Source organism: Nelumbo lutea, chromosome 6 (assembly GCF_056320005.1).
Source record: "Nelumbo lutea isolate HS-2025 chromosome 6, American lotus-T2T, whole genome shotgun sequence".
In the NCBI taxonomy this organism is placed as follows: domain Eukaryota; kingdom Viridiplantae; phylum Streptophyta; class Magnoliopsida; order Proteales; family Nelumbonaceae; genus Nelumbo; species Nelumbo lutea.
The window spans coordinates 41,369,709-41,382,737 of record NC_142689.1 but is presented as its reverse complement, the minus strand read 5'-3'; the positions used below and the strand labels follow the sequence as shown (position 1 = coordinate 41,382,737).

At 38.2% G+C, this 13,029-nt stretch overlaps 1 protein-coding gene across 1 annotated transcript; it reads left to right on the top strand.

The window, feature by feature from the left end:
* The first annotated feature begins 384 nt into the window (after window positions 1-384).
* RLK4 (receptor-like protein kinase 4) lies at window positions 385-5,655 on the top strand. Its single transcript, XM_088952383.1, has one exon. The coding sequence runs from the start codon at window positions 954-956 to the stop codon at window positions 3,681-3,683; it is 2,730 nt and encodes a 909-aa protein (XP_088808509.1). The 5' UTR covers window positions 385-953; the 3' UTR covers window positions 3,684-5,655.
* The last annotated feature ends 7,374 nt before the right edge of the window (window positions 5,656-13,029 follow it).

Here is a 13,029-nt window from a genome sequence, read left to right as displayed (position 1 = left end):
AATTAGGGGTATAATGGGTTCCACATGCTCCAAATGTCCAAATTAAGCAACTTTATTATCCTTGAGAAAAAAACATTACAAATATCTATTCTGTTTCTGTGGTGTACACGCTACACGCAGTAACAACATCCAATGTTCCGTAAGGCCGTATGTAATGTAATAGGTTTTCTTACGTTTTCCTTCTGACCAAACACAGCCTAAATGCGCATATGAGCTTTTATCTAGTGTTTTACGGATCGCCACATGTCTAGCGGATCTCAGACATGATACTGCAGATGGATGGTGTGAGATAAACCAATAAAAGAAAAAGAAAGAAATTCATTAAATACGGAGGGCCAGCCTCACGACATATGGGGCTTCCGTGCCAGTTCACGATGGGGGGGGAAGAGGAAGAGGAGGACCCAGCCCTGACTACTGACTGACTGACTAGTCACTCCTCACTCTCCACTTACCAGCAAGTGGGCCCTACAAGTTTGAAAGCAGAATGACGAAGTGGACGGACGGTGGGCCCTTTCTCTATTTTCTTCTTTATTGAAATTTGGGTGTCAGATATGATTGGGTCACGAGGGTTGATTTCCTGTCCTCTCCTCCTCTCTTCACAAAATGCGTTAATACCCCCCCCTAGAATATACCTTATATCTTTGTCGCCCGTCCTGACTCCTCTCCTAACCTTCTCTATAATATCACAATAATCTAATGATTTGCTCTTTTCTCTATCTGTTAAATCCATTTTCTTGTTGTTGATAACTTCTAACCCCACAAACGATTCAGAAATTTACACCGAATGCTCCTCACTGATTCCCCATCATCGCCCTCTCTCATCTTTTCTTCTTTGAATCTTTTACCCTTTTTTGCATCATTAGTTCATTTAATAGTCTCCTCCCATTTCTGAATCTATGGTGGTTGTTGGCAACAAAAAATGCTCTGCGCCGAGCTAAGAAGAACGGCTGAAAATGGCTCAGATGTCGCTGACAATCGTTTCTACCAACGTGTTTATTGCCGCTCTTCTCTGTGTCTTAATGGCGAACCAGGTCGCATCATCAAGTTCTTTAGTCGGATTGTCTGATAATTCAACGCTACTTCAAACCAAGGATAAGGATGAGATTGTCTCCGGGTCGGTGAAACGTACAGTTCTCTGCAAAGATGGAGGATTATACAAGTTCTGTTGCGGCTCCCAAGTTTCGCTTAATTCGGTGGATGGTTGCGAGAAAGGATCAAAACCTTTTAAGACTAGACGACGTCGCTCAAACAAATTGCATAACAGATATTTGTTACGGGAAATCGTGGATTTTGCAAATGAAAGGGCTGCTACCTCCAGCAGGAGCAACAAGTTAGAGATGGAACCTGTAATAGTCTCCGGAAATTCGACCATTTTGAGCAGAAATCGAACTTTCGAGCTTGGGTTTTTCAGCACCAATGGCGGATCAGACTGGTATATCGGCATGTGGTACGCCTCGATACCCATCCGAACCTACGTTTGGGTTGCAAACAGGGAGGCACCAGTCAAAAACCTGACTTCGGCGACAATGAGATTGACTGAGGACGGCCGGCTGAAGATAACGGACTCCGATGCCCGTGATGTCTGGCAGACGGAAAATGCAGAAGGGGCCACGAAGGTGATGCTTCTAGACACCGGAAACTTAGTTCTTCTATCTCCCGAAGGGACGGCCGTTTGGCAAAGTTTCGATTTTCCGGCTGATACGTGGCTTCCGGGAATGAACATCACGGCCCGTGTGGCGATAACGTCTTGGAGGAGCACATCTGACCCGTCACCCGGAAATTACACTCTCAGGCTAAAATCTCCCGGTTACGGCGAGTTCGAACTCGTCTTTAATGGCAGCAAAACCTACTGGACGACCGGAATTTGGACCGGGTCTACGTTCTCCAATGTGCCTGAGATGATGATACGTTACATCTACAGCTTCTATTTCCTCAATCCTTTCACGCCCGTGGCGTCCTTCGGGTACACAGAAATCTCGCTGGAAAACGGTTCCCGGCCACCGCTTACACGGTTTTCCGTCGACTACTCCGGCCAGTTGAAGCAGTACACATGGTCTACGCAGACTGACAACTGGAATATGTTCTGGTCTCGTCCTGAGAATCGGTGCCGTGCCTACGGACTATGTGGGAACTTGGGTGTTTGCAATAGCTTGACATTGAGGCCTTGCGACTGCCTCTCTGGGTTCCGGCCTCTTGATGACCGTGCATGGAACTCCGGCGATTTTTCGGGCGGTTGCCGTCGCGAGGATGAGAGCCTGTGCGATGAGGACGATGATTTCCAAGAGGTTGGCGTCGTCACTTTCGACGATGCCGTCAGTGTGTCATTTCCTGGCAGTCGGCGATCATGCGAAGAGTCGTGCCTGAAGAACTGTTCGTGTTTTGGTTTCATTCACAACATGAAGGCTGATTTGTGTAAGAATCTATATGGGAATCTGCTGAATCTCCGAAATCTGACAACTGATAGCAGCGGAGAAGAAGTTTTGTATGTTAGGGTTGGGAGTGAAGGATTTAAGAAGAAGGGCAAGTGGAGAGCAGTTGCTCTGCTTAGCAGTGTTTGCGGGTTGATGGCAGTTTTGGGTTTCGTGGTTTTGATGTTACTAGTTCTGCAGAAGAGGAAGATCAGGAAAAAGAAGGAAGAGGAAGCTGTTTTCCCTGTAACGAATTTGAAGGTATTTTCTTACAAGGAACTCTCTGCAGCAACTCGAGGTTTCTCGGAGAAGCTTGGGCACGGAGGTTTTGGGGCGGTTTTTAGGGGGGAATTGTCCGATTCGTCGCTTGTGGCTGTAAAACGGCTTGAACGTCCTGGAGGTGGTGAGAAGGAATTTCGGGCGGAAGTCTGCACAATTGGGAACATTCAACATGTCAATCTCGTGCGACTGAGAGGCTTCTGCTCGGAGAATTCTCACAGACTCTTGGTTTATGACTATATGCAGAATGGGTCATTGAGTGTGTTTCTGCGGCGAGATGCGCAAAACTTGAGTTGGGATGTCAGATTCCGGGTGGCAGTTGGGACGGCAAGAGGTATCGCATACTTGCACGAGGAATGCCGGGATTGCATCATACATTGTGATATCAAACCAGAGAACATTCTTCTAGATAGTGATTTCACAGCAAAAGTGTCAGATTTTGGGTTGGCCAAGCTCATAGGGCGTGATTTCAGCAGGGTTCTAACGACCATGAGGGGGACGTGGGGGTATGTTGCACCGGAGTGGATTTCTGGGGTTGCCATTACAGCAAAGGCAGACGTATACAGTTATGGGATGACATTGCTGGAGATCATAGGTGGGCGGCGAAATGTGGAGGCACCACCATCAGATAGTAGGGAGAAGCCAATGGAGGAAAAGTGGTTCTTTCCTCCATGGGCAGCACGCCAGATAATTGAGGGCAATGTAGCTGGAGTGATGGATGAGCGCCTTGCTGGGGCTTATGATCCTGTAGAGGCAGAGCGAGCAGCAATGGTCGCTGTGTGGTGTATTCAGGATGAAGAAGCCGCCCGACCTACAATGGGTATGGTGGTGAAAATGCTAGAGGGGACGGTGGAAGTCACTGTTCCACCACCCCCCAAGTTGCTACAGGCTCTGGTATCTGGGGATTCCTTCCGGGGAGTTGCCATTACTGGCCATGGGATATCTACTGCTGGTGCTAATTCTGATGAGAGGATGGCAGTCTCCTCTGGGGATTAATCCTAAATTATCATACTAACAACTCCTTTATCAGTATATCTAATAACGACAAAATTATCTTATTTGCCTTTGGTATCTTATAACAAATTGTCCCAGTCAGGGGCGGCTAAATGAAACCATGGCAGTTGTAGTCTTGCTCGGGCAACCTGAGTACTAGTGGTACACATCAAGTTGAAGTAGCATTGACTTGGAGGAATTATTACTAACTTGTATATGTCTCAACTTGGGTCAAGTTCAATTGAAAATTGAAACCCAATCTCTACTAGTTGATATGCAACCATTGAATTTTCTTCCAGTCTTTAGTAAGAGTCAGTTTTTCTGGATTCCACTGGGACAGTGAAGCAGAAATACAGCAACTGGGTTGTCTGAACTCTATACTCTAAATTGTTGAATGTGAAAGCATTTTCTGATACTTTTTGGTGGTGGGTTGGTGGTTTTGGGGGGTTCACATTACTGTGTCAGTTGATGATTTGATACGTAGTCTGTATTTTAAGTGAATGAGAATGTGGTTTCTGAAAAATGCTTGGGGTGAAGTACATCATCCACAGGCTAAGATTACCCTACTCTGAGTCCAATCTTCACTCTTCATCCCTGCTATGTGCTATTGAACTTTCCTAAAGCTGTCCCTTGTACAGAACAATTTGCATCTTATGATTTCAGACCAATTGAAAATACTAAAATCCAAGTCCCAATTTCAGCAGTTACCAGCATTCATGTTTTGTCTTATCTGTCAAATATCAAGTTTAAACCATTTCAAATGAGGTTAGAGTTCCAACCCAAAACTTAAGGTTTTGAGTTTTAAATATAAATTGTGGGACAATCTACCCGTCCCACATGAGTTCAATACTTTAATATGCTTGAGATCTGGTTGTGTTGATAAATCTTTCAGTCAGCATATTAGAAGGGTGTATTAAATTAGAAACATATCAGAGGGTATTAGGTCCTAAGATTAATTCATATTCAGAATGAAATATTTCAGCTATTATTCATCTCTTTTATGGTGAAAACTTTGTTTTCTGCTTTTCTTAACCATACCAACATTTCTTTTATTTCAGCTATTATTTCCATCTCTTTTTCTGTTTTGATGTAAATAACAAAGGAAACCAAATATTGTCCAAATGCTTCTTTTAACCATTCCAACATTTAAAAAATTCAATTTATTGGTTCATTTGACAATTTAACCTATGTGAAGTGAGGGAAAATGAATGGACGCAACTGAATTATACCTATTAGGACTGTAGGTAGTCGATTTTACTTTCATCAATAATCTGTACACTTGTTCAATAATTTCATGGCTCCTTATTAGCTACGATCAATTTAGAAATAGTTTAGCCTAGAAATCTGTTCTTATTCTATCCCCCTCAACAATATGGAATATTATTTTTCTCTGGAAATATATGGAAATCAGAAGTTCTTGTTTTCAGGTATCTTTTTGAATCTTTGTATTGTTTTTAATTGATCCTACAAGTTTCAGAACAGAATTAAGTCCTTATCATCTTACAACTCTATTCCTTTGCACATTATAGAGAACTGCTTGATGTAAATATTGAAAGAGCATCATATAATGTTTAATTGTCACTCAGAAACACTATATCCATTCAACTTCTGACAACAACAGTGGTTCTTCCATGCAGACAACGGATCTGAGTCTGCCAGAGAAACAACTTCCATACTTTTCAAACTGACTACATGTAGAAGTATCAACGAATTACATTGCAGTATTCGAAGTGATTTGTTCTCGCCTCTTGAAAGCTGTCTGAAATCAAACATTTGAAGATTGAGCGATCAAAGGCCGGATGAACTCCAGAAATCATTGAATTAAGAAGGCTTATTATTTATCTCTGCCATGATTTCAACTAAATCTTGGATTTTTTAAGCTTTCTTATCTGATAGAAGAATAATTCAGATTTCATAATCGGTCCATATTTATCTGAACAATTAAAAAAATTTCCAAAAACCACAGATTCTATGACTTGATCTCTCAACGCATCTCTGATTTGACAGAGCAGAGCTTTCGGTATATCATAAAAGAGCTAAAACCCTAAGTGGAACTTTTGTACTCTCACAAATAGTTAAAGCACAAATCTTATACAAGTAGTTGAACCGACAAACCTCTTGTTATGTAATTTTGACTATTCTTAGATTCAATAGTTGCTTATATAATTAGAATTCCTACATGATTTTTTCAATTTTTAGTGATTTTAGTTGTTGTTTTCAAACATCAGAATATTTGGTTGGATTTGAACTTGGGACTCAACACAAAAATTTTATTTGATTTTTAATTAATATTGGATATATGGTTTGTTTCAAATACTTGAACTGAATCCAAATCCCCCCTGATTCAATTCAAATCCTATCCTTTTATAGCCTTAGGTCAAAGGAACAGTAGCCCCTTCTTTTTTATTGCAGTGCCTTGAAGAGTGATTACTCAGATATTTATGATTTATGGTTTCGTCATATTTCCACCACCTAAAACCTTGGTACCCATTGATACTTGGTTTTGTTCCTATGATTTTAAGTTTGTTTCTTTTGTTCTTTCCACTTGTTTTTTTTTTTTTTTTTTTTTTATCACCGGTGACATTCTATTCTCAATCCATGTTGTAATGAACTCCTTTTATTGCTCTGTTCATGCATTTGCAGAGTAGGTGCTTTTCACATATAGTGGAATTTCAAGTGGGTTGCATCATGCATATGATGTAGGCACCTGGTTTTTTCTCTCCTTTCATGTTTTGAAGGTAATGAATTATATCTTTGAGGTTCTTTGTGTCAAAGCATACTTGAGTAGTTATAGCCTTATATGGGGTTTGGCCGTTCCTTGACCAAGGGTTACCAACATCATCATCATCTAAGCCTGTTCCAACTATATGGGGTTGGCTATATGAATCCTGTTCCTCAGTTCCACCCAAGGATTAAAGCATTGACACGATATGCCAGATACGGGGCATATTGTATCGATATTGATATACCCAAATATGCTTGGATACACCAATACACAGACTTTTTGAAATATTTAAAGGTCTCAGACCTCTTCCCCAACCCCCTGATTATTATAAAACAAAAAAAAAAAGCCAGAAAAACATGAGTATTGGCCATATCTGTATGCACCACGTATCAATATTTTAATCCTTGGTTCCATCCTGTTCAATGTCATATACATTGTTAAATTGTGTCCTTAAATCATTTTCCACTACTTCAACCAATGTCGTTATTGATAGCATCTCAAGCCCCTTCAACTTGTAACAGATTTCTTCTAGCCCCAACCATCTTAGTCTACTCTTCCTTGTTTTATCACATATTGGAACTACTACTAGGTTCCTTCAAGTAGGGAATTTGGAACATTGGCCTCTAAAAAATACATTCAGGCTGTGAAAATATAAAATACATAAATAGATAAAATAATTTAAACAATGGTCATTATTATTGCTACTATTATCATTTTGTGTTGATGATGTCCATAGTTGGATGCGAGAAGTTTAGGGTTTAAGTCCCTAATTTCCATCTAGAAATTAAAATATAGGGAGGAAAATGATCCATTTACTGCCAGCTTCTGACATAGTTTCAAGTCAGAACTCCCAAACACTATATAAAAAAAAAAGTTCATACATAATATTATTCTGTCTCTGGTCTTCTTGAATATCTGTATTATGCATTAGAATATGACTTAAAATAACAAAAAGGAAACTGTTATTCAGTGGCCTACAAGTCTGTGCTTTCATAGTTGTCACCTGATCTGTTCGGTAATAATATGTGGGATTGGACCAAAATTTGAAGGGGCATTTTTTTTTCCTTTTTTATTTTCTATAAGCATTACTTTTGCATCCTCTACATTTACAAAGTAATTATCTAAAACGGAGATATCTGTAGACCCAGAAACAACATTTTAGATAATTCTTTAACATGTATTATATCACCACATTTTTAGATGGGTTTGCATACTTCTCAAATTAATTAAATTGTAACCATGTTACTAGATGTAAATTTATGATGAAGACTAGAAATAACAACCCGGAGATAAAAGTAGATCAACAATTCTAAAGTAGCCATAGATGAATCTGTGGCATATTTACAGTAGCACCTAAGATCTAATTATAAGCATGGGGATTATATTCTTAATATTATTTATCAAATTCTAAAGTTATTAACATGGAATAAACGATTTTTAGTAAAACTAGAAGACTTATAGAGCTAAGGAGAAATGAAAGCAAAATGAATTATATAATGGAATGCACTTGGGCTATGTTTGGTTTGAAGGAAAAGGTTGGAAAAGGAAGGGAAAGGTGGGGAAACCTATACAAAGTTTGTAAAGGTTTCTCTACCTTTCCCTACTTGTTCCTTCAAACCAAACATACCCTTAGGGTAAGAGTGAATTTCTTACTTTTTACATGATTTTAAGGGGATATTGCTGTGATACCTAGATACTATACAAGGGTGCTGTATTGTGTCAAATACTTAAATTTTTAGTGTAAATTTTTGTATCCAATATTGTATCCAGCCATGCCCCATGTCCATGTCATATCCAGGTAACATGAGGAGATTGTAACCTTTTATCTTCATGTTATAAAGCTTATTTCTAGAAATTGAACATCCAATCTCATAGATTGTTTTTTCTTTTTTGTTATAACTTAATAAGAAAAAAGGATGCAGTTCAACAAAATAAAGCAAGTAGTTGTACCTGTAGAAAAACAGAATTGCCTTAGTCTGTAACCTCAGGGTACAACTTTGGTGCTTGAGGGAACCCCAAAATCTATATAGCATGACCTTGAAGGACACTGGCTCAGTATGCTTTAGATGGTTATTTTATAATGCAATGTTCTAGATGCAAATCAATAAAATAATATGGAATACTAAAACTATGATAGTACGCAACAAAATGTACTCTGAATCTATTAAAACATTTTGGTATAGTATAGCAGGTGAATGCTAATAATGTAAGATGGTCTTTTCTTGATGTAGGAACGAAAGCTCAAATACCTAATTGATGTAGGACTTAAATGACCAAGGATGAAACTAGGAGGGTAAACATGGGCTAAGAAGAGTTTAGGGGTGATTTTGTAACTAAAAGCAAGGGTTAAGAATGGTTAGTGAGGTTTTATTCTCCATAGGAGGGTGGAAATAGAAAATTCAAAATCCAAGAATAGGGATGGAATTTCTTCAATGAAAATTTTTAGAGATATTTAGAATGATGGATTGCATGGTCCAATTTAATTTCAGATCATTTTGAGCAGATTTTCCACAGAAGGATGAAAAGTTTTCTTTGTGACCTTTTATTAAAATGTCAAAAATTAGGGTTTAGATGGATATTCGGAATGAAGTTTGGCAGAGAAAGTTTGGGATTCTAAATATGATAGGAATTGGAGATGGTTTGACATTGAAGGAAAGTATTTTTTATGTAAAGTTAAAAGAAAAAGAGTTGGATCAATGTCAGTCTTAGAGAGGATGTTGAATTGATGCCTATAATAAATAACTTACGGGCTATTGATGGTTGCCCATATGTTATTTTGAGCCCTTGTCATTTGAAAAGGAAGACTTAAGCAAATGAACATGAATGGGCCTAAGATCCATCCATAATACTGAAAATTGAACCTTTGGATGCCCAGGGCATGGGCCCTAGATTCATCATGTGGGTGTTTGGCATCGATGCCGTTTTCTGAGAAAATGGCACCACGTAGGCACCACATCACAAAAAGCGGTGCTTCAAACAATGTCCTTTTGTTTGATACCGTTTATTCAGAAAAAAATGCTGCTCCAGACCATGCCTTGGAAATCAGGAAAGTATAGTTTGGAGTAATGTCAAATTCAATGTTTTTTGAGAAAACGGTTTCAAACAAAAAATAAGCAATGAAAAAACAGTACTTACAACTCCACATGCCTAGCATCAATTTTTTCAGAAACAGTGAGATGTTCCCAGCACCGATGCCAAACACCTACTACATCAATGCCTTTGCTGGTGTTTTTCTTTAGCTATATGTTTTTGAAGCATGATTGTAAGTCAGAGACATTTTTCTGGTGTTTTTCCTAATTCATTGATAGAATAGCCCTCATGCTTCACAGCCTTTATTTATGGTTAGGATGGCCTCGCTCCTAGATTTGTGAAGAATGGTTTGTAGCCATCAAGTGGAAGGGGCCTTGCATTTTGACAGTCTGCATGGGATAACTTGTAATTGATTTATGCAAACCCATTTCTGAAGCCTGAAGCCTCATCTTAGTTTTCATCCTAAATTCAATATTTTTGGGAATGTAGTGTAATATTTTTGTGGTCAAATAGTTGATTTTGAATTGTTTTGGAAGAAATGGGTTAAAGACATTTTGTTGCATTGACTAATCATGGATCGGATGGTTGAGTTTGTACGACTTTTGTTGTTTTGGGTCATTTGATTGATAAGTGTGTTCTGTGGACGGACCAAGAATCTTTGTGGGGTTGGTTTAGGGCCCCATAATGCTTCGGTTTCAATTAAATTTGGTACCTATGAGTTTTTGCAACTTCTGAATCCATTGGTGTTGTCCCCACACCTTGGCTTATGCCACAACCTTGTTTTTTTGACCCGTTTCAATGAAACCAGAATCCTTAGGCTACGTTTGGAAATGATCCAAATGAAGTGTAAATCCTGGCTTAGGGTAAATTTGTATTCTGGTTCACTTTTGCTGTGTTTGGCAATATTATATTTATGCATTGACAAATGACAGGCCAATGCATATTTACATTGAAAATAAGATGTAAAAGTACATTAATAAAAAAAAGTAAAATTGCATTTAAGTGGGCTTTAAAAAAAAAACGTATGATTTATTGGAATTCATGTTTGCATCTATTATAGGTAAAAATCTGTTTGGTAAGAAGGTAAATTTGTCAGTACAAAACTAACATAATTTTGTAATTTATATGAACCATTTTACACTACATATTTGTATGCACACTTATTTACTTCGTTTCCAAATGCAGCCTTAATTGGTCGATTTGAGGATTTTTAGAACCTGTAGTTTTCCGATTTTGTGTATTAGTTTCTGACAAATTTTCACTGTTTTTCAAGTTGTTTTGGGCATCAACTCAACAGTTTATCATCTTTTAACATTGATTTTTCGAACCATTTGAGATATAATTGCATATTATATTATTTCTTGATTAACTTGCATGTTTTTGCCTCTTTATGGCTTTTTTCTCAAATAATTGTTTTGTTTATGAACAATTCCATGGGACAGAGTTATTTTGTGGGATTTTGTGCATGAGGGATGGGCTAATCATTTGGTTGCAACTGAGTTAGAATTTTTGGACACTGGACAGGTGACCTTATGCCAAAGTGTTTGAAAGACTGAAAGAGGATATCAAAATGTTCAACACTTTTCTTAATTGAAAACTGTCTTGGGTTGCAGTTTGCATTCAATTTCATCTGTGAAAGGTTAACCCAAAGTTAATTGTTTATAGTAATGGGATTATAATGGGATAAGAAGTGAAGTATATGTAAATTTTTACGCCCAAAGTAGTAAATGCTGAGGCTGCGTTTGGAAACGATGCAAGTGTGAATGCAAATATGTAGTGTAAAATGGTTCATATAAATTGTAAAGTTGGGTTAGTTTTGCATTGACAAATTTACTTTTTTACCAAACAGACTTGGTTGTAATGGATGCAAACACGAATTCCAATAACATAAGCCTTTTTTTTTATCAAAAATTCACTTTGAATGCAACTTTACTTCTATTTTTAGAGAGAAGTACATTGTAGCCCAATGAAAAGTTCTGAAATTACAGCCCCTCCCCCCCTATAAACCACATCCTGTTTGTGGATTTGACATCAATCCATGGTCAAGATTCATCCCCTTGTATGGTGGGGTTAAGAATTCTGACTTGGGCTGATCGGTCATTCTCCCTCTTTTTTATTGATGTACTTTTACATCTTATTATTAATATAAATATGCATTGGAAAATGTGTTTTCTATCATTTGTCAATGCATAAATGTAATATTGCCAAACACTAGCAAAAGTGAATCAGAGTACAAATTTACCTTGAACTGGGATTTACACTCCATTTGCATAATTTCCAAATGCAACATGAAGAATATATGAATCTTGCTTTGTTGAGGCGACAATTGTTTATGTCATTATGTGTTTAATTATGGATTTGCTTTCATGGCCTAAAGAAAGGAAAAGTGGGATTCATGAACATCATGGGCTTGTTCAGTCCCTCAATCGAGCCCATTTGGTTTTGGATCAACCATGTTTAATTGCTTCTTGATTTGTTGTTATCATCTAGATGTTTCTACATAATGTTTATGTTCCGATTCCTAAATGCTAAAGTGGTTTGTTTGATGCATTTCATTAGTTTTAAAGCTTTTGGTGTATTGGTCAAGCACATAACAAATGGCATAGAGCAAAGTAAAAGCTGTCAAAAGAAAAAAACAAGTTCCCAGCGCTACCAAAGTGTGAGCTGTTGTGTAAAGGGAAACCTACCATCTTAGTGAGAGCTGTTGTGAAGAGGGCTACTTGTCGCTAGAATGAGAATTACCTAGAGTGAAGCTACACTGAGATGTTGGTTGTGGTATATTACAGTCCTAAGTGTTAAAGTGTTTGGCTTGATGTGTTCCATCAATCTTAAAGCTTTTGACATATTGATCAAGCACAAACAAATGGTATAAAAGAAAACAATGAACTCTGGTTATGAATGCCAATTTTTACAACTGGAAAGAAAGGTTGAGTTGTTAGTGGCGAACAAAGAGAAGCTGAGGGAGAGATGATGCAGATGTTCGAGTCCCTCTCCACCAATTGGAATTCTGTGTTGTTGTGAGGAAGATCATTTAGCTGCTTAAGCCTGACTAGTCCAAGGGTTTACAGTCATCGAGGTGTGGACATTTTGGTGGATTTTCTTGAGAACATTACTATCGTTGTGGTATTGCACCAAAGGAATGAGCCTCTTTACGACAAGGGAAAAATTGGCACATGAATCAATCTATAGCCTTGATCATGTCCATTAGGATGTCGATGGTAGCTAGAGCTACAGATGTTGCATTTGATTTGGGTGGTCAATGACCCTTGGCTCTTTGTTTACATGTGCCACTAGCTGGAATAAGAGTGTAAGACCCTGTTCGCTTTTCGGATAGTTACTTACCCGGGTAAATGCAATTACCTGTGTAAGTTTTTCCTGTGAAACACTTACCCGGGTAAGTGCATTTATCCATGTTCTTTAATTTCTCATGTAAATAAGGTAATGACCATTTTTAGCCTTTAAAATCCATTATTAAAAGGGACATTTTTGTCCCATTCAAGTGTTGGCAATTTCCCCTTAGGTGGGAAAGTTATTTACCCATCTAGGAGATGGGCATACCCAGGAAAATAAACTTTCCCTGGTCCTCACATAAAT